Source organism: Petaurus breviceps, unplaced genomic scaffold, assembly GCF_028583685.1.
Source record: "Petaurus breviceps papuanus isolate PSGF00001 unplaced genomic scaffold, PetGlider_PUasm1.0 428, whole genome shotgun sequence".
Classification (NCBI taxonomy): Eukaryota; Metazoa; Chordata; class Mammalia; order Diprotodontia; family Petauridae; genus Petaurus; species Petaurus breviceps.
The window spans coordinates 2,711,658-2,732,360 of NW_027186331.1; the positions used below are offsets into that span (position 1 = coordinate 2,711,658).

At 50.4% G+C, this 20,703-nt stretch overlaps 1 protein-coding gene across 3 annotated transcripts in view; it reads left to right on the forward strand.

Moving 5' to 3' along the window:
• The window catches only part of ZDHHC8 (zinc finger DHHC-type palmitoyltransferase 8), a 76,126-nt gene that overhangs the window by 31,080 nt on the left and 24,343 nt on the right, over nucleotides 1-20,703 (forward strand). For all 3 annotated transcript variants that reach the window (XM_069100865.1, XM_069100863.1, XM_069100864.1), the window contains exons 2-3: nucleotides 19,277-19,398; nucleotides 20,491-20,648. In XM_069100865.1, the coding sequence (XP_068956966.1) occupies nucleotides 19,277-19,398; nucleotides 20,491-20,648 (280 nt within the window). The remainder of the gene's footprint in view (nucleotides 1-19,276; nucleotides 19,399-20,490; nucleotides 20,649-20,703) is intronic.

Consider the following 20,703-nt stretch of genomic DNA (forward strand, 5'->3'; position numbering starts at 1 on the left):
ACCTCTGCAGCATCTCTTGTGAATTTCACCTCTGCAGCATCTCTTGTGGATTTCACTTGTGCAGCATCTCTTGACTGCATCCCCTTCTCTCCTCCAACAGTGCCCTCACCCTGGTGTAGACCCTGATCATCTCACACCTGGACTATTAGAGTAGTTGCTGGCTGGGAGGGGGAGGGGTTGGGGGGGTTGGGGTAGGGGATTCAGTCTTTCCCCACTCCAGGCCATCCTCCACCTAGCCACTAAAGTGATTTTCCTAAAACTCAGGTCTGACTATGTTACTCCCCTACTCAATAAATTCCAGTGGTTTCTTATCCCCTTTAGGATCAAATACAAAATGCTCTGTCATTCAAAGCCTTTCAAAACCTACCCCCTTCTAACTTTTCAGTCTCCTTACTCCCCATCAAGTACTCTTTGATCCAGTGACACTGGCCTTCTTGTTCCAGGAACAAGACACTCCATCTCTTGGCTCCAGGCAATCTCTCTGTCTCCCATGTCTGGAATGCTCTTCCTCCTCATTTTTATCTCTGGGCTTCCTTTAAGTTCCAACTAAAATCCCACCTTCTGCAGGAGACCTTCTCCAACCTCTCAGTTCCAGTACCTTCCTCTGTTGTTTCCTATTTATTCTTTCTATAGCTTTGTCGTTGATTGCTCAGTCATGTCTCTCTTCTCGGTTTTCTTGCAAAGACACTGGAGAAGCTTGCCATTTCCTTCTCCAGCCCATTTTGATAATGAAGCTGGGACAAACAGGGTTAAATGACTTGTCCAGGGTCACACAGCTAGTAAGTGTCTGAAGCTAGATTTGAATTCAGGTCTTCCTGACTCCAGGCTCAGTACTCTATCCACTATACCACCTGACTGCCCTGTCTGTAGCTTGCTTTGTCTATATTTGCATATTGTCTCCCCCATTAGACTGTAAGTTCCTTGAGGACAGGGACTATATTTTGCCTCTTGTATCCCCAGCACTTAACGCAATGCCTGGTACATAGTTGGTGCTTAATAAATGTTTATTGCGTGTTGAATTGAAGTACAGATCTTTACATTTATTCCTCTCAAACTCCATTTTCCTAGATTGAGTATAGCCATCCAGCCCACCAAGGTGTTTTTCAATCCTGATTCATGAGGGTGTGAGGAATGGACTTTGAAATCCTGATGCCCTATATATGTATGAGTTGGTATCATTATTTCCTTTCCCTCAGTATCCCTCTTTCCCTAACCTCTTCTCCGGGTCAAAGTTGGTTCTAAATTCTCTTCCTCTCTCCAGGACCTCCTGGGTGAGTGGCCACATGGTATTCTGGACAGAACCCTGGTGACATGATTCTGCAGCTCAGTAGGGAGTGGGGGGGGAGAATACTGGACAAGTCCCTTCTGTTCCCTGAGCCTCAGTTTCCTCCTCTATAAAACAGAGAGGATAATCTCTATCTTGTGTCTCTCCTGGAGACATTGTTAGAATTAAATGAGATGATGGATGGGAAACCACTAAGTACTCCTATGTGAAGGAGAATAAGGAAGCCCATGCTACAGTGTGGATCATGGCTGACTGTGTTTCTTCTCCCTTCCAAGAAATGTGGATCCAGTGGCATGTGTGCTCCTCAAGGGCCTTAACCCAAAGGAAAGAGGAGGGAACTGGCCGTCCCAAAATGACTTAGGTGAGATTCTTGAGCAGGGGGCCTTTCTTGGATGTGCCACGCACCATCTAATGTAGGTGGCTGCCTATTCTGCCAAGTCATAAAGCCAGCTTGCCAGGGAGGGATGTGGGAGTAGACGCAATCAGATTCCCCTGTCATTTTGACATCCTTATTGCCAGGCCAGCTTTTGAACCAGATGATGGTTCTCCAGATAAAAGGGAGAGTCTGAACTCTTAGGGAGCTCAGTCCCCAATCTGACCATCATTTGAATACAAGAGGGCAAGGAGGAAGGATATATGACTGAGCAACAGGTCATATGAAAACATTTCTGAGGTCTTAGTGGCTTGGGATCTCCATAGAAGTCAAGAGAGACACAGCAGCCCCAAGCCCCAGTTGGATCTGTGGTTCCGTTAAGAGGGGCATAGTGTCTAGGAATAAGGATGTGACAGTCTCCCTGTGTTCTGCCCTGCTCAGACCCCCATCGGGATTATGGGGCCCAGAGAGAGGTACCTACCTCCCCAGCACTGAGATGCTGCCTGCCTACAAACAGTCACCACTGTTGTTTTTATAGCACCTTGGTGTTTGTAAGGCACGGTACCTGTGAGTTCTCCTTTGGAGGCTGGCCAATGGTCCTTCATGTATACATGCCTGGACTCCACTGATGTGTCAATGGAAAGTGTCCAGATGAGACCAGTCAGAATAGGTAAGATCCCTTCTCTGTCACGGGATCCATTGTAGGACCCAGAGAGGGGTTAGCCTGGAAAAGAGACTTGTGAGAGCTGGCTTTAGCTATTTAAAGGGCTGCCACGTGAAGGAAGGATTAGCTCTGTTCTACTTGGCTCCAGAGGCCAGAACCAGTAGTAGTAGGGGGGGAGGGGCACAGAGGCTGACCGGCTGGATCGTCCGAAAACCTTCCAAAGAATGGGAGCTGCTCAAAAGGGGAGCTGGCTGCCCAGGAAGAGGTAGTGAGCCTCCTGTGACTGGAGATCTGTTAGCAAAGACTATGTGACCAACTTGTCTGAGTTGTTGGAGAAAGTTACTATCTGGGTTACTAGATTGTAAACTCTGTTCTGTCTGATTCCCTGAGGCCAGTGCCCTGAATCCAGGAGGTGCTTAATGCCATATCGGTGGAAGTGTAGACCACCCCTTAAAATACAGGAAGCATTTATTAAACACCTACTGAGTGCAGAGTTCTGTGTTGGCATTAGGGAGCCCCGTTGTCCTGGGGGCTTATTCTCTGGGAGAATAATATCCCCCCAAAAGGTCTTTAAAATGGAGGATCGTGGTCCTGGAGCTGGAGAGGACTATAGAAGGCATCGAGCCCACCCCCTTCAGTGTATGGAGGAGGAAACTGAGGCTCATAATAGTGTCATAACTTTCTAACTGTGTGAAAAAGTATATGAGGCAGGATTTGAACTGAGGTCTTCCTGACTCTAAGTCTAGTGTTCTAGCTCTGACAGTCCCCTGACTCTGTTAGATTCAGCTCAAATCTCGCCTTCTGCAGGAGCTCTTTCCCAGTTCTCATAACTGCTGGTGCCTTCCCTCTGTGACTATTACCCATTTCCACTGAGGAGGTCCGTATATTCTTCAGTACAAACATGGGGTCTACATGTTGTGTCCCCCTGTGATCTGCTCAAGGGCTGGACCTGGCTCTCACCATTCTCTGTGTCCCCTGTGCTTTGCACCATGCCTGGTACACAGCTGTGGCTTAATCATTGCTTTTTTTTTTTTTTAAAGCAATCGGGGTTAAGTAACTTGCTCAAGGTTACACGGCCAGTTATTTCTGGGTGTGATGCTGAGTATCTGAGCCCGGATTTGATCCAGGTCATCCCGACACTGGAGCCGGTGCTCTTACTTGCTGAGCCACCTGGCCACCCCTAATCATTGCTTTTTGACTGATAGATTGACTGCTTGAGGCCTTCCCTGATCCCTCTAGCTATGAGTGCCCCTCTCCCCAAATTATCTACTGATCATTTTTATGTACTGGTCTGCATGTAGCTTGTCTCCTCCAGGAGAATGTAGGCTCCCTGGAGGGATCGTCTTGTTTGTGTCTCTGTTCTCAGGGTCTAGCAGGGTGACTGACTCCTAAGAGGTACTTGATGAATGAATGAATGAAGGAATGAGTAAATGAGTGAATGAATGAATGAACGAATGAACTGGCACCCTAGCTCCCAAAATCTCACCATTGGCTTTATTTCCAGGACAGCTTCTAGTACTAGTTGAGGTTTGGCATTTCCAAGCCTCTCAGGCCCTCAATGGCTCCTTCTCAGGATGTCTATCTTCCCTCCCCTCCCACCCCCCTTCAGCACACACATACATCCCATGGCCTGGTGGAATCTCCCCTGAGCTCTCTCATGACTGCTGGGGGCAGGTGGGGGTGGGGATGGGGCGCCCGTTTTATAGATGCCCTGGGTGTCTGAGGCCAGGGTTCTCAGTCCAGTATTGGGGAATCAGGTGGCAACGGCAGTGTCTGCCATCCTGGGCTGTTTTCAGAATGTTTTCTCCAATGAGTTTGTAAACTCTAGGAGGTAATGACTGTGTGAGTGCCTATGTGTGGACTTCCTAGGGTGGAGGGGGTCCTGGATGTCTTCTGGTCCAGTGGCCCCATTTTGTGGAGGAAGAAGTCAAGGCCTCTGAGAGGGGAAGGGACTCCCCAAGCAAGGTCACCTAGCTGCTTAGTGGCAGCATCAGGAATCTTGTCCAAAAAATAGGATACCAAAAGAGAACTGAGGCCAATAACCTTATTGTACTTCTGGGGAAACTGAGGCCCAGAGGTGAGGTGGTATCTTACCCAAGATCACATAGATAGTAAATGTCAGAGGTAGGATTTGAACACAGATTTTCTTGACTCCAAATCCAGAAATCTCTCTATTGTTTTTTAAGATCCCTGCCCTGACATCCCCTCTTCTAAGGCCTCTCCCAGCCCTGACATCCTCTATTCAAAGTAAGGACTCTTAGCTCCAGTGTTGGGCAATCTTGAACTTCGAGGAGTAAGAAACACCTCCCTGCCTCAGAGGTATGAATGGCCTGCCACTGGCTGACGCTGGAAGCTGGACAGCAGCATCCCAGTGTTCAGCCTGGGTTCAGGCTTGTCAGGCTCCTGCTGCCTCCTGGGCCTGAGCCAGGGCTCCAGCGTCCAGGCCCGTCCTGTCCTTCGTGGGTGGCTCAGCTTGGAGGCCCTCCAGCTCTGCGGGGGCTGAGCTCTCGAGGTACCTGTCCAAGGCTATTGTTAGCTCCTCTGAAGCCTGCCCCCTCCTGCCTCCCTCCCTCTGGGGCCTACTCCTGTTCCATGAGCAAGGAGAGGCTCAAAGCTGGTTCTGAGATGCTCCAATGAGCCAGCCAGCCAGCGGTGCCCGCCGTTGGCACCCTTAAAATAGCCTCTCACTTCCGTCTAAAAATAACCAAATCCCCAAATGATGGAATCTTACTATCAGTAGGGTGCTCCTTCACCCAGCCAGACTGGCTGATCCTGGATTCTCCTTTGCACCAGATTTTCCATTTGGGATGGGCAGGAGGAGGGCTCTGGGAGCCAGAAGGCTCTGCCAGTGCCTCACTGTGACTTGGAATACCTGAGCCTCAGTTTCCTCATCTGTAAATTAGTCAGCTCTCTAAGACTCTAAGGCCCAAAGGAGCTGCTGCTGTGTATCAGTGGAAGAGTTCCCTCCCTGCAACAATTACAGGCCCAGACCCAAAGATAACACTTAGAGAACACTTTGAGTTTTGCAAAGTGTTTGGCGAATCTTGCCTCGTTCAAGCTACACAGCAACCTCATGAAGTAGCCATTCTCTCTGATTTTCAGAGCAGGAAACTGAGGCACACTCCAATTTGTGACTCGCTGCGGCTCACCTAGGCAGTGTTGCAGGAAGGATGTGATCTCAGGTCTTCATTTCAAGAGAGGCTGCCTCACCCCCGGCCCAGGCTGGCTCCATAATCAGGTGCCCTCTGTGGTCAGGCTGGCTGGGTAGCCAGACCTCGGGCTTTCTGGAAGCAGCAAATGTAGATTGTAAAGAGGGGGCAGATTCTCCAGACCTGGAGCAAGTCAGGCAGCTCAGGGCAGGCTCAATATATGGGCCATTAGGTGTTAGCGTAATGCTTAGGCCTTAGGCGAAGCCAAGCTTCTAAAGGGTGAGATTTCAGGGCTGCAGCCAAGGCTCCACACAAGAAGTCACACCATCTTAGACACAGAAACGAGAACCTTTCAGCCTCCGTTCTCTCCCCATCTTCACCTAGCCACCAATGCCTTCTCACCCTCCCTCTGCTTCCTGCCAGATTCATCTTCCTTCCACCAAGATCTTGTCTGTTCCCTTCTCTCCTTCAGAGCCTTCTGTGGCTCCCGAGTGCCCTCCGCATCCAAAGAGTACCTGACCTTTGTGCAATCACAGAATTCCAGGGCTGAAACCCATACCCCTCCCAATGACCCCCACAATGACATCTCCATCCAGGTATCGCCATCCAGCCTTTGCTTGAAGACTTTCAGTGATCCACTAAGGATGAAGACTCCCCCTTCCACAGGGAAGCCTTTCCCCATGATCCCCCTCAATGCTCTGCCTTCCCTCTGCTGGTCACCTCCATTTACCCCTTGTTCGTCCAAGGATGGTCATCCCTTGTTAAATTCTAAGCTCCTTGAGGGCAGGGACTGTCTATTGCCTTTCTTTGTATCTTCAGTGTTTAGCACAGTTCAGGGTGCATAGTAGGTACTCACTAAATGTTTGTTGACTGACTGATTGATTTGTCTCTGCTGCTTCCCTCCCCACCCCCAAATAGAACAAAGCTAATCCCTTTTCTGAGGGAAGACCAGCTGTTTCCAAGAATTGGGCATTGAAAGGGTGGGAAGCCAGAGGCCCATACTTGGAGGGGAAAGATGGCTGGCAGGGTGGGCAGAAACTGGAGGCAGGAAGTCCAATGAGGAGGCCAGTCTGGGCGGGAGGGGACGAGGGTCTGGACCAGTGTGGTGGCCCGGGCTGAATCAGACTTTGGGGGTGGCTACAGGCCTCGTCCTTGGGCTCACCCAGAGTTAGTGACTGAGCCCCGGGTAAGCCCAGGCCTCCTCCCGATCTCTTCTCAGGCCAACTCCACCCCTTTTCCTATTATCCAGGCTGTGTCTCCGGTGCTCTGCTCCCTGGGTTATCGGCCTGTTTCTGCAATTAGCCTGAGAATGAGTCCAGACTTAGAGCCACAGACTCCTGCCCCCTCTGCAGCGAGAGCCAGTGGCAGGGCTGGGAATTCAGCAGGTTTGCATGACTAAGGGTGCTTTGAGATCTCTGCCCTACAGTCTCCCCTTAGATGGTTCTGACTTGGAGAAATTGATCCGAATTTGGTCTAAGACAGAGATATTCCAGCCACTGTGATCTTGGCAGGGCTGCCATTTTGGGGTGGGAGGGCAAGGAAGAGGGGAAGGGGCAAGGAATCTAGCTTCTATCATGTACCTGGCACTTTGAAGCCAAGCGCTGGATCTTCATAACCACCCGGGGAGATAAGTACTATCATTTAGCCTCATTTTATAATCAAGGAAACTGAGGCAGCCAGAGGTTAAGGGACTCACCCAGGGTCACCCTGCTAGTCAGTATCTGAGACTGGATTTGAACTCAGGTCTTCCTGACTCCCAATGTCTGCCTAGGTCAGAGGGGTTCTCTCCAATAGACCACAAGGAAGGTGATGTTCTGGGGGGAAGCTCCCAAAGAGGCACCTTCCTCTCCTAATGTCAGGCCCAGCAGTTCTGCACATCAGTCTTAGAGAGATGACCTGGAGGTGAGGAAGCCTGGCGGGGTCACACAGGTGCTTCCCCGGGCTTCCCAGCTGAGGTGCCAGGCTTCACCCCCTCCAGGCCACCGGCCTCACTCGTTGTTTTCACTGCTATGGACATATTTTGTTTTCCTACATCATTTCCAGATAGATTCTTCTTCTACCCCCAATGAACAACCAAGGGTTAGCAGCAAAGCTCCCGGTGTCCTTATGCTTATGGCCCACATAAAACTCAGCTCCTCCAGTCCTCCCTCCTTCCATCGCTGAAGTTTCCCAAAGAAGAATGCTTTGTCACTCAATCCACCACCAGCATGCATTAAGCATTTACTGTATGCTGGGGACAGAAAGGCAGAAACACAGGCCAGGAACTCAAGGACACACCATGTAAATAGGTTCAGTTAGTCAACAAGCACGTATTAAACTCCCTGTGTTTAGGTGCTGTGCTAAGCCTTGGGCCACAAAGAAAGGCCCTGCCCTTGGAGCGTCTGGCTGACCTGGATAGGTAAATATGGGAAAGGTACAAAGTGAATGCAGAGGGATGGGGGGGGGGATGCTAACAGCTGGGTCAGGGTGAAGAGCGGCCTTTGGAAGGAGGTGACCCTGAGCAGAGGATCCAGCCAAGCTAAGTAGGGCACAGACTGCCCCAAGAGCCTGGTCAGGGCCGTTCCCTTCTGCCAGGAAGGAGTCCAGGTCACGTCCCAGGGGAAACAAGCCTGAGGTTGGAAATTTCCCCTCCCAGGCCTCCCCTGTACACTGGATAACTGCCCTGGGACACAGCCTGGGCCCTGTGGCCTCCCCTGCTCTCCTCCTCCTTTGCCTGCCCCGTTCTAGGTAGGACTTGAATTCTAGTACTTTATCCTCTAGTTTGGGTGCCCCAGAGGCCACTGTAATGTAATGCCAAGCAAAGGCAACTTCCCAGGTTCAAAATACCAGCATAGGTGCTCTCTATTTTATTCAGTGACAAACCAAGAACAGAGAAGATCAAAACATGACATCATTCAAAATACAGCATTTACTAAATGTGATTAAATAATCTCCAAGGACTACCCCACCCCAGGACCTTCCAATCATTCAATCAATTACAAAGTCTCTGTTCTAAATACTTCTCCACCCCTAGGCTATACCTTAATTAAGTCCACCACAAAGCCCCTCTTCTCAAATGGAGATTAGTTTCCAAACATAGGTAAAGTACCTTCATTTGTCAATCACAGAGCACAATAAGGTCAAAAGTTCCCCACCCCTGGATCACAATTGAATCTACCCCAGAGTTACATCAAGTTTAAACACAGCACTTAATACCCAAATGGAGGTCTTTTCTTCATCTTGACACGAGGCAAGTTCTCAGCAATCTTAGTTCCTGGGGAGACAAGGCTTAGCAAGGCCATAAGATACATTGCCAGTCCCTTCATGAATTTATCCTTTGTCTGTAGAACAGTCCTAGAACCCCTGAACACATTAGCAAAGCCCTCTCCCAGGATTTCTGTAAACATACAACAAGAAAATCCTTCTTCAGGGCTTCTGAACCAACAGAAAGGCTCCCAGACCCCTGCAACAACAGCACTGTCCCTCACCAGTGGACAGTATTCACTCTCTGTCTGCAGGACAGTCTCAGGGCTTCTTAGCGAACAGCCAGGTTCCAGGACTTCTTCAACAAAAGGACTGTCTTTCACCAGTGGACAAATCTGGCAAAACAACATCAAAACAGACAGACAAAGTACCAGCAAAACAGCCATGTCTCCTCAGTCCTTGGCAGCTCAGGGGGCAGGTCTCAAAAGTCCAGGGCAATTCAAAGCGGCCACCAGCAATTCTCTTAGTCTCTCTCTCTCCACGAGGTGCTGCTTCCAAAAAAGATCTTCCGCCTTTCTCTAGTGTCTCTCCAAATCTACATCACCAGCTCCTCCCAGTTCAGGACTTTCTTTTCACATCAACAAGCCCATCCCACAGGTGGGATTAACAAACTCTGGGTTTTAACACAATCAATTTGAAAACCAAGCCAATACAGGGGAATCTTTAATTGCCATTACTATCACAGCCACGAAAGCCAGGACACGGAGCGGGGCAGCTGCCCGTGGCTCTCCGTGGGGCAGGAGGCCAGAGCTCCCTGGCTCTGCCTTTGCCTGGATTCTGCCATCTCCCACACTCCAAAGGCGCCTCCTCCAGAATCCTCACCTCCATTCGCCTGCCCCATCCTACCATCTGTACAGGCCATGTGTCCTCGTGGCTCTTTTGTGAGCTGGAAGGTGGCACAGAAGCCAGCCAGACCCATAGTCCTGAGGGTGGTGGGTGGCGCCATTGTCTGTGTGAAGGGCATCTTGGAAGCACCTTCTTTGATCCTGCTGGTTGATGAGGCACTTTTAGCATCTACTGGCAGCCCAGTGGTACAGGAGCTAGAGCCCTGGACCTGAAATCAGGAAGATCTGAGTTCAAATCCTGCCTCTGTAACCTTGGACAAGTTTGCTTAACTTCTTTTGGTCACTGTTTCTTCTTTATACAATGAAGGAATTGTGCTAGACTAGGGGTGAGGAACCTGCGGCTTCGAGGCCACATGTGATCTCTGCCAAAGGGCTGTACTTGAGGGTCTAAAGGGCCACATGTGGCCTCCAGGCTGCAGCTTGCCCACCCCGGCCTAGACAGTCTCTAACAGTCCTAGATCTAGGACCTCTAAGGAAGGGGTGTAACTTAATAGAAATAGCATTGCCTTCCGGGTACTGAACTTGGAGGCACAGGACCTGAGTTCGAATTCTTTCTCAGCTAGTTATGCCTGTTTGGCCTTGGGCAAGTTGCCTCACTGGACCTCAGTGTCCTCCTCTGTCAAATGAGGGGGTTGGACCAAGTGACCCCTAATATCCCTTCCGGTTCTGTATGACTTGGGGTGCCAGCATTCAAAGACACACAAACACACACACACACAGAGTGGGCCCTGGTCTCCTGTTCTTCCCACAGCCTTGCCCCTGTGGTTTGTACCCCAGGGAGAACCTTTGGTAATTATTCTCCCAGCAGCCCTGCCCTACCCTGCCCTTCTGTTCATCCTGGGCCTTTCTCCTCTCTAGGACAGCACCATCTAGTGAGTAGATAGTGTTGGACTTGGAATCAGGAACTCCTGGGTTCAAATCCTACCTCAAACCATGAGTGTGTGACCCTGAGTAGAGATGCTGGAGTGGTTTGCCATTTCCTCTTTCAGCTCATTTTACAGGGGAGGAAACTGAGGCAAACAGGATTAAGTGACTTGCTCAGGATCACCCAGCTAGTATGTGCCTGAGGCTGGATTTGAACTCAGGTCCTCCTTACTCCAGGCCTGGTGCTCTCTCCACTATGGCACCACCTAGCAGCCCCCATCAATTTACAAAAACTATTTTATTTCATCCTCACAAGTGGTCTGGAAGGACCTTAAAGCAATAAGGCTGGAATTTGAGCCCAGGCCCTTTGACTTCCAGACCAGCAAGTTCTCTACTGCTTCCTAACCCCATGTGATCCTGTTTTCTGCTGTTAGGTGTCTATATTTACAAAGCTTTATTATTTCACATTTTACCATTATTACAATTCCTACCCCATCTTGGCAGGGCTCCTCAAGGCTGCTTGGTGACACAGGGGCTGGGGGCACCATCAGCTGGGTGAGGCCCCCACATCTTGGAGCCCAGCTCCAGGACCTGTCCTTGCCTGGAGTCCTTGGGCATGGCATTTGGTAAAGGTTAATGCTCTTGGGCCTCTCTCTCCCTGCTGGGACACAGGGGCCTTTGTAGGAGCCACCAACTAGCCTGCCTCATCACAAAGGGCACAGTCTGGGGGGCGGTGGTGGCTGCCTCCCACTCTCTGCCCTTTAGCCAGGGAGCCAGTCAGGAGGGGACATAGGGGAAGGGACATCTGGTCCGAGCAAAGGGGAAGCTGGGGGGAGTCAGACGCCTGAGAGGGCCCAGAGTGGAGATAGCACACCCCTGAGCCCAGGGAAGGAGTGACCACAGTACCAGGATGACTAGGAATGCCAACTGGCTAGGAAACGAGGCATAGAAAATGTCTACAGAAAAAGTTGGCCAGAGGTGGTGTGGGAGATGGGTAGGGTGCTGGATGGCTTGTCTGGGTACAGATCCCTATGTGACCTTTGAGCAAGTCCCTCCCTGGGACATAGTTTATTCATCTCTAAAATGGCGGGGATTAGACTCTATGGCCTCTGAGGTCCCTTCCAGCTCCAGACCTAATATCCTCTGAGCTTCTCTCACCAAGTCTGGGAATTTTAGACACCAAAACAGCTGCCTTTCCCTCCACAGTCAAGTCACCAAGGATTTTAATATTTGACCTTTTATTTTTATATCAACTTTATTTTCCAGTATAGTCCTCCTTCATTCTGCCAACCTTCTCAGGGTGCAAAGAATAAAAAAGAAAGAGAAAAAAAGGCAGCTCAGCAAAAAGTGATTAATATATTAATTATTACATTAATATTAATAGTATGGCAATATAACTGCATTATTCAACGGCCAAAGGTTCCACCTCTGCCAAGAGGGGAAGGAGGTATACTTACTTATCTCTTGATAAGACATTAGAGGTAGCCAGGAGTCTGGCCTCATATGCTTAGCTGTGTGACCTTGGGAAAGTAATTTAACATTTATCTGCCTCAGTTACCTCAACTGTAAAATGTGATAATAATCACACCAACTAGTGCTGTTGTGAAGATCAAATGAGATCATATTTGTAAAGCACTTAGCAGAGCATACAATAGAATCTTAATAAATGCTTGTTCCCTTCCTTTTTTTCTTTTTCTTTTTTTTGGAGGGGGGAGGCAGTGCAATTGGAGTTAAGTGATTTGCCCAAGGTCACACGGCTAGTAAGTATTAAGTGTCTGAGGCTGGATTTGAACTCAGGTCCTTCTGACTCCAGGTTTGGAGCTCTTCACTGCACTACCTAGCCACCCCCTGTTCCCTTCCTTCTTGACTAAATCCAAGTTGTTTGTTTGTTTAACATTTACACAATGTTTCAGTTTTGTTTGCTGTTCTTTCCATTTACACTGTGGCAACCCATCAGGTAGATTGTTTCCTTGATTCCACTTTCTTCCCTCTGCATCAGTTTTTAAACATCTTCCCATGATTCTCTGAACTCTTCAATTAATAAATTACTTATTAAATATCTACTATGTGTCAGATACTCTGCTAAATCCTACAAATACAAAAAAGGGGAAAAAGCAATCCCTGCCCTCAAGGAGGTTATGATCTATCCAGGAGACAAATGCAAACAAATAGATGTAAAACAAGCTGTAGACAGGACAAGCAGGAACTAAGGAAGGCGAGGCATTGACATTAGGAGGACTGGGAGACTTCCTGTGTGTGTGTGTGTGGGGGGGGGTGTTAGTTGGGACTTAAGGAAGCCAGGGAGGTCAGTGGTTGGAGCGAAGGAGGGAGAGCATTCCAGGCTTGAAGGACAGCCACCTCAATGCAGAACTGCCAGAGGACCAGGGTCACTGGGTGCTGGGGGAACAGTGTGTGGGGAGTGAATGGGGAGAAGGCCATGTACTTAGAGAGCTTCCAGGGCCCCCAAGATTTTGCACACATTCAGTATTCGTGAGAGCGAAGACTTGAACCCAGGTCTTGCTGCCTTCCAGGTTGCCTCTCTATCCACCACCAGGGACTACTTCTGACAAGAGGGGGAAGAGGAAGATCCCCCTTGGGTTGGGGGTGGAGCTTACTTTGGGCATGCCATTTCCTTGGAGCTTATCCAGATGGCCATGATCCCAAAGCTCATTTCTTTGCTCTAGACTTTACTGGTATCTCAAAATAACTTCCATGAGCTCTTTGGTGATTATAGCAGGCTTCCCTCACCCACCCTGTGAGGGAAGGTGCACACTTGCTGTTATTATAATTTTACAGGTGAGGAAACTGAGGCACAGAGAAATTACTTCCTTTAGGTCATAAAGGTCAAGGCAGGATTCCATGCCTGGTTTTAGGGCTCTGGGCTCCTGGCATCTTCTTTCCCTCCTCAGGCTGAAGAAGATCTCTTTATTTGGTCCGTGATTATGTGAGGAGGTGGGTGAAGGACCCCTGGACCTGATAGTAATCAGGAAGCCTCCTGATTGGCTAGGAGTGAACTTGGCATTGTGGCATGTGTGATTGAACTTGGGACAGGGCACCAATTACCTGGCATAAAACACCCACTTAAATGCTTGTCAACTGATTGATAGAGAAAGGTGAATCTGAAACCTGGGGGCAGGATGGACGGAAGCCTGGCCCACTAGTTCTGGGGCATTGTTGACTTAGTATAATGTAGACAGTCCTGCCCAGGGAATCAGAAGACTTGGCAGTTCTAACTGACTTGCTGTGTGACCCTTCACCTCTCTGGGCCTCAGTTTTCCCATCTGTAAAGTGATGGGTGTTGGGCTTGATAACTGAAACTAGGACTTTCTCTGAGTCTCTGGGTCAAGGTGATGGTTTTTTAGTTCCTAAGCCTTAGAAAATCAGGATGGGAGCTGTAACTAGCCAAGGACAGGTGTGGCTTTGTCCCAGGACACCCAGTGAAGGGAGGGCATGCTTTTCCCCCACAGTGACCATGAACCTTACATAAATGCTCTGCTGTGTTGGGTAGCTACTATCCACTAGGTTCTGCTATTTTGGCTCCTCTGTGAAACCCACCTTCCCTTTCTTGGGGCTCTCAACCGTGCCCCAACAGCAGCAAAAGTGGCCTCTTCTCTTGCTTGGTACAAATGATTCTTAGCTGGGGCTCGGATCGTGATGGCTCACTCATCCCCAGAATCTCAGAGGAAGAAGAGAAGTCTGGGACCTTCCAGTCCAACCCATCCTTTTTTTTTTTTTTGGAGGGGGGAAGGCAGGGCAATCGGGGTTAAGTAATTTGCCCCAATGTCACATGGCTAGTAAGTGTTAAGTGTCTGAGGCCAGATTTGAACTCAGGTCCTCCTGACTCCAGGGCTGGTGCCACCTAGCCACCCCCCAACCCATTCTCGACCAGGAATCCTTCTGCCGGTGCCGAACAATTGGGCACCTAGCTTTGAATTGAAGTGCTCTAGGGAGGCACCCCCACCCGCCCCCACCTTTCAACATTTCTCACTGTTGGGAGGTTTTTCCTTGGGCCCGAATCTGCCTCCCATATTCTCTCCCCCACACCTTTGTTGGACAGCAAAACAAGGCAAATCTACCTCCCCAAGGACAACCCTGCCAAGCAGAAAACTACTACTGTATCCCTTCCTTCTCTTTTTCAAACTAAACATCCCCAGGGCCATGACCTCAAAGGCCACCGCCATCCTGGTTGCATTCCTCTGGACCTTCAGTGATGGCACCCATAGCTGACATGACTACAGATACGAGCTGATGTGAGCAAAGGACCGTGGGACACCGTTCAGGAAACTATGGTCCTCTCTCTCAGTGCATCCTAAGGTCCCACTCAGTCGTATTACGGACACATGGCAAACTTGTAGCCCACTGCTATTGAGAGTGGAAGCTTGGTGTAGTGAGTAGGGCCCTGGAGCCAAGCCTGAGGTCAAATCTTGCTTCAGACCCATACTGGCTGGTTGTTTAACTACTATGTGCCTCACTTTCCTCATCTGTAAAATAAGAGGAGGGGTAGATTCAGTGATTTCCTTCGTTCCTTCTGGCTCTCAACCTATGTTCTTGTCGTTTTGGTGGACTGAGTGTGTGCCCCTGTCCCACGATGAAACGGCTTCTTCCAGTCCACATGTCTGTGGTCCTATCACCCTACTCTTTCCCAAGCCTCTCTTTTCTGGCTGACCAGACATGTTCCCTTTGGGAACTAATACTTGCTTTCAAAGCTTTGTTAGCTAGGCTGTGCCCTGGGTTCTTACTGGCACCAAGTCATCCCACTTTCTGATGGAAAAAGACTTTTCCTGTGCTCTCTCTCTCCCTTCCTCTCCATTTCTTGGCCACCAGCTCAAAGGGATGAGTCATCTTTCTCATACACACTTCCTGGCCTCCTTGGCTACCGTCTGCCCACCAGTCATCACATGGGCTGGACACATGGAGTAGCTTGAAAGCCTCACTCTTAAGGACTCCTGCTGCAGGGAAATGGGCCCCTCAGGAGTGTGTGGCTCATCACCACCGGCTACTTCAGTATTCCTGTCTGTAAAATGGGTATAATAGCACCTGCTTCACAGAATTATGAGCATCCAAGGAGATAATGTAGGAAAACCTCTGAGGTACTGAATAACTTTGAGCCAGTGGGGTTTTGAGTATTGTTACTGGAGATTTTCATCACATATGGAAGATAGGGACAGTGGGAAATGAGAAGTGTGGAGGTGATGGGTGGAGATGCTAGAACTTCATAGGGCTGCCGAGGATCTCAGAGGCCATCTAGTCCAAGCCCCTTCATCTGTAAGATGAGGAAACTGAGACCCATGAAGGTAAAATGACTTACCCAAGGTCACTCAAAACCAGGTCCTTCGGCTCAAAGTCTGGTATTCTTTCTGCCATACCACAGTGCTTTTCTGATGCAGTATGGGGAAGGGTAGATGGTGACAAAGGCAGCCAGGGGGTGATGCCATTTTCTAAAGCACAGGGCTGACTGTCACTCCCCCACTCCATAAGCTTCCATGACTCCCTGTTACCTGCAGCATCAAATACAGATGCTCTCTGGATGTTAAACCCTTCCAGCCTGGCTCCGACCTCCCTTTGCCTCCTTATTACACCTGATTCCCCTTGATGCACTCTATGGTCTGGGCAGACTGCCTTTCTTGCTTCTTACACACACACTCCATCTCTCATCTCCATGGCCCCTGTCAGTCAAGTGCCGTGTCCACGAGGCCCCTCCTTCCAGCTGCTAGAGCTATGCTCCAAAAACAAGCAGGAATTCACCTGCAGAAGTTTAGGAATCTATCTCTACATTCCTCTGGAAGACTGTAAGCTTCTTGAGGGCAGGGAACTCTATGTAGTCCTTGGCACAGACCTTGTATATGTTGAATGCTTATTGGTTGATGGCAATGGACAGAGGCAGTGACTGGAGGTGGCGTTGATGGCCATGATGGCCATCAGAGCAGAAGGATGGGGAGAATGGAGATGGCAGGATGAGGAAGCAGACGAGGAATGATGCATGATGGGAAGGTTAGGGAGGATGCTGAAGGTGGAGGCAGTGATGGATACAGCGCCCAGGGATGGTCATGTTACCATCTTGTAGCACAAAGGACTGAGGGGAAGACCCTTCCACTCTGTGATGTGGGCATTGTTAAGGGCTGCCCCGTTGTCTTTGGGGGTGGAGGGCTGTGGTCTTGGTGGGTAACACTGATCGCCGGGGGAAGGAGAGGCAGTTTCTACTGGGAAGAAAGCCCTTGATTTGGAGTCAGAGAACCTTGGGTCCAGTGTTGGCTCTGCTGTCTAGTACCTGCATGACCTTGAATCATTTACCTAGCCTCTCTGAGCCTCAGTTTCCTCCTTTGTAAAAAGAAAGGGTTGGCCTCGGAGGCTCATTCCTTGCAGCTCCATTGTGAGTGGGGCGGGTAGAGCTGGCTCCCTGCTGCTGCTTGGCACTGGGGCAGGTACTCTCCAGTTGTTTGCTTCCTGCCCACCTTCTGTGGACAGCCCTTTCCCATCAGCTCTTTGTAATGGGGCATGTGGTGGCCCCGGCTGGTTGGGAGAGAGGGGGAAGGGTGGGGCAGGGCAAGTCGGGCTGGTATTTTTGGGTGGTGGTGGAGCTCCAAGAAAAAGTGAGGGGATCCCTCTCCCGTCTCTCTCCTGGATTGTTGGTCAGAATAGAAGCCAGGATTCTGCTTCATTGTTCTCTCCTGGGGGCAGGCTGACGCTGTTACTCCCTCCCAGAAGGAAACACGGGCTTTCTGACCGCCTGGCTCCTAATTGAATGACGTTATCATTTCCTGTGTTTCTTGAGTCAAGGGGCCATTGATTCTTCTTGGGCTTTCTTATCTCAGGCCGTGCACCAGAGCCCTCACACACTCTGAGTTGGGAGGCACCTGGAGACCATCAAGTCTGACCCCCTTGTTTTCCAGAGAAAAAAATAAAGGCCAGAGAGACCAGCCCGTTTTTACAAATAAGGAAACTATGGCTCAGAGAAATGAAGAGATTGACCCATAGTCATATAACTAACTGTCTTCCTGACTCCTACAGCCCTTCACTTGGGTCAGAGGACCTTTATTCGAATCCCTCCCTGAGTGACCTTGGGTAATTTGTTCAACCTCTCTGGTCCTCTGCTAAGAGAGGGGGAGCTCTGGGGGGCTTGGGCCAGATGGTCGCGGAGGTCCCTGCTAGCTCTTGGGCTTACAGCTCTCACCACCTTATGCACCTGTAGCTGAGCAGGGTTTCCTTCCAAGACTCCCTGACCAATGGGGATCCGGCTTTGGCTGGAACGTGGACCTCCCCAGGCAGCCAGCCCTTTTTACTTTGGGACGATTCTGATTTGGGGGAAGATTTCCTGATTTTTCTTGTTCTTCTCCCTGACTTATGATCACTGTGCATGGAGCTGGTCACACAAATAGTGGTAAAGCCCAGATTTGAACCCAGATCAGAGATCTGAGATCATTCAGTCCAATCTCTTTGTTTTACAGAGAAGGACAATGAGGACCAGGGAGACCTCAAGAGAAAAGGTCCAGGCGCAGATTTTTGCTTGTGTAAGGGAACACCTCCCAACAACGAGGTCAGGCTGTCACTAGAGGGAACTAGCTGCTTCCGAAAAATGGTAGAGGGGCAGCTAGGTGGTGCAGTGAAGAGACCACTGGCCTTGGAGTCAGGAGGACCTGAGTTCAAATCCAGCCTCAGACATGTGACACTAGCTGTGTGACCTTGGGCAAGTCATTTAACCCCAATTGCCTTGCCTTCCCCCCTCCAAAAAAAATGGTAGAGAATCTCTTTGGATCCTCCAGGGGACGCTGGGTGACCAAGTGTCTGGGATGCCCAGTGTAGCAACTGGAGTCAGAAAGAGCTGAGTTCAAACCCTGCTGCTCTCACACACTAGCTGTGCGACAAGCCACTTCATTGCTGCTGGCCTCAGTTCCCTCACCTGTGAAATGGGGATAATAACAGCACCTGCCTCCCAGGGTTATTGTAAGGACAGGTGAGATAATATTTGTAAAGCACAGTGCCGGGTGCATAGTAGGTACTGTATCTTTGTTAGCTGTCAGTTGTTATTATGCCTGTTATTACTATTATTTTGCTTGACTAAGCTTTGAAGTACATGAGGGATTGTCCGAGGCAGAGGAGAGATGTTATTTACTTTTTACTATCAGTATAATTATTACTGTTATTAATTACCAGCCACTGTGCTAAGCACCACAACCAGACAGCCCTGCCCTCAAGGGACTTACATTCTGATCTACTCCAGCACTTGGAAGGAAGGGCAGGTCACAAGGATGGCGAGAAAAGCCGTCTGGTGGGCCAGGGATGCATCCTTCCTTGCCAGAAGCCATGACCTAGTGGTCGGATTATATTTCCCAGAGAAAGCAACAGGAAGCAAGGGAGGGAGGGAGGCCCAGCAATGGGAGAACGGCCCTGCTTGGGTCTTGGGCTAGCTGAATATAGGGAGCTGTCCCCAGTCCGGATACTCCAGGGCTGTCGAGGGGATTGCTGCTCAGATACATATGAGGTGGGATGTCCTCAGAGGCCATGTCCACCTCTGCCTAGCTCACCTTCAGTGCCTGGCCTGAGATGAAACAAACAGCTGGATTCTTGCCTTGGGGAACCCAGGCAAGTCTAATGTCACCCAGTGAGAAGTGGGTCCAAAGCTCAGGTTCTAGTCCAGGCTTTGACACCCACTAGCTCTGGGCATTTCCTCTCTGAGCCTCAGTCTCCCCCTTGGTGAAAGGAGTGCTTTGGCCCCCACTCTGCATTCGGTCCCACGCTCTCCTGCTCCCCCTGAGTCAGCCCCTTTGGGGGGCTCCTGTCTTCTCTAGGCATGGCCCTGAGAACTGGCTGGCTTTGGAAGCATCGCTGATCTCGGCATTTCTGGTCTCTCTGCAGGTGTCCCTGGTTAACCAGAGCCATCTCCCCAGCCGTCCCCATCTACAATGGCATCGTGTTCCTCTTTGTGTTGGCCAACTTCAGCATGGCTACCTTCATGGACCCCGGTGTCTTCCCTCGAGGTAACAGTGGAGGGCAGTGGCCACCACATCCAGGGTGTTCCCGTAGGCTGGGACCCAGGGCGGCCACTGGCTCCATCACCTCTGTGTCCCACAGGGGAAGTGGGAGGGTGCCTGGTCACCAGTGAGGGGTGAAGAGCAGAGCTGGCAACAGGAGACAAAACCAGGGGCAGCTTGGGGCAGCTGGGTGGCGTAGTGAGAAAAGTGCCGGCCCAGGAGTCAGGAGGACCCAAGTTTGGTTCTGGCCTCAGACACTTAACACACATACACAAAAACTAGCCGTGTAACCTTGGGCAAGTTATTTAACCCCAATTGCCCTCCAAAAGGCAAAAAGCAAACAAACAAACAACAACAACAAAAAAGAAAACCAGGGGCAGCTCCAGTGGGTGGCACCTTCACAGTTGGGTTTGAACACAGGTCGTCTGACTTCATGGTTAAGGTTCTTCTTACTAGCCCAAGGAAGAGTGTTTACTGTGTAAGGAGACCTCAGGGCTTAGAGTTAGGCAAAGCCAGAGATGAAGCCCACAGCTACCACAGGGAAAGGGAAGAAGGTGGAGGAGGCTCTGGGGCATCTGCATTCCAGTGGACACAGGGAGTCTTCACACACAGGACTTTCATGTTCTTTGAGGCTGATCCTCCCCCATCTCTCCCATCCCCCTTCTCTCTGAACTTCAGCATCCCCCCCCCCCCAACACGACACACATACACATATACCCCAGGCTAGATGACAGGACACAGTGAAAAGAGCTCTAGATTTGGAGTCAGAGGCTTGTTCCTTCCTTCCCAAGCGACACTAGCTAAGTCCCTTCTCCTCCCTGGTCCTCAGTTTCCTTCTCTGTAAAATGAGGGAATTGAACTGGATGATCTCAGATCTCTGACCTGAGTTCAAATCCTGGCTCTAACACCATGCGCCCCTTCGGGCCTCACTTTTGTCCTGGGTCAAATGGCCAAGGAGGTTGGGTGTTATCCAAAGCTCGCCGATGGTTAAGACTTGTGCCAGCTGGGCTCCGGGCGGAGCCAAGGTGAGGGGCCCCCCCGGGGGCCGCCGGGCACTAACTCTCCTCCTTGGCTTTGCCTCGGGGGGGGGGTGAGCAGCGGACGAGGACGAGGACAAAGAAGACGACTTCCGGGCCCCGCTCTACAAGAACGTGGAGATCAAGGGGATCCAAGTGCGGATGAAATGGTGCGGCACGTGCCACTTCTACCGGCCCCCGCGCTGTTCTCACTGCAGCGTCTGCGACAACTGTGTGGAGGTGATCACCGCCAGCCCGGGAAGCAGAGGGGAGGCCGCCACCAGGGGGCGGGGCT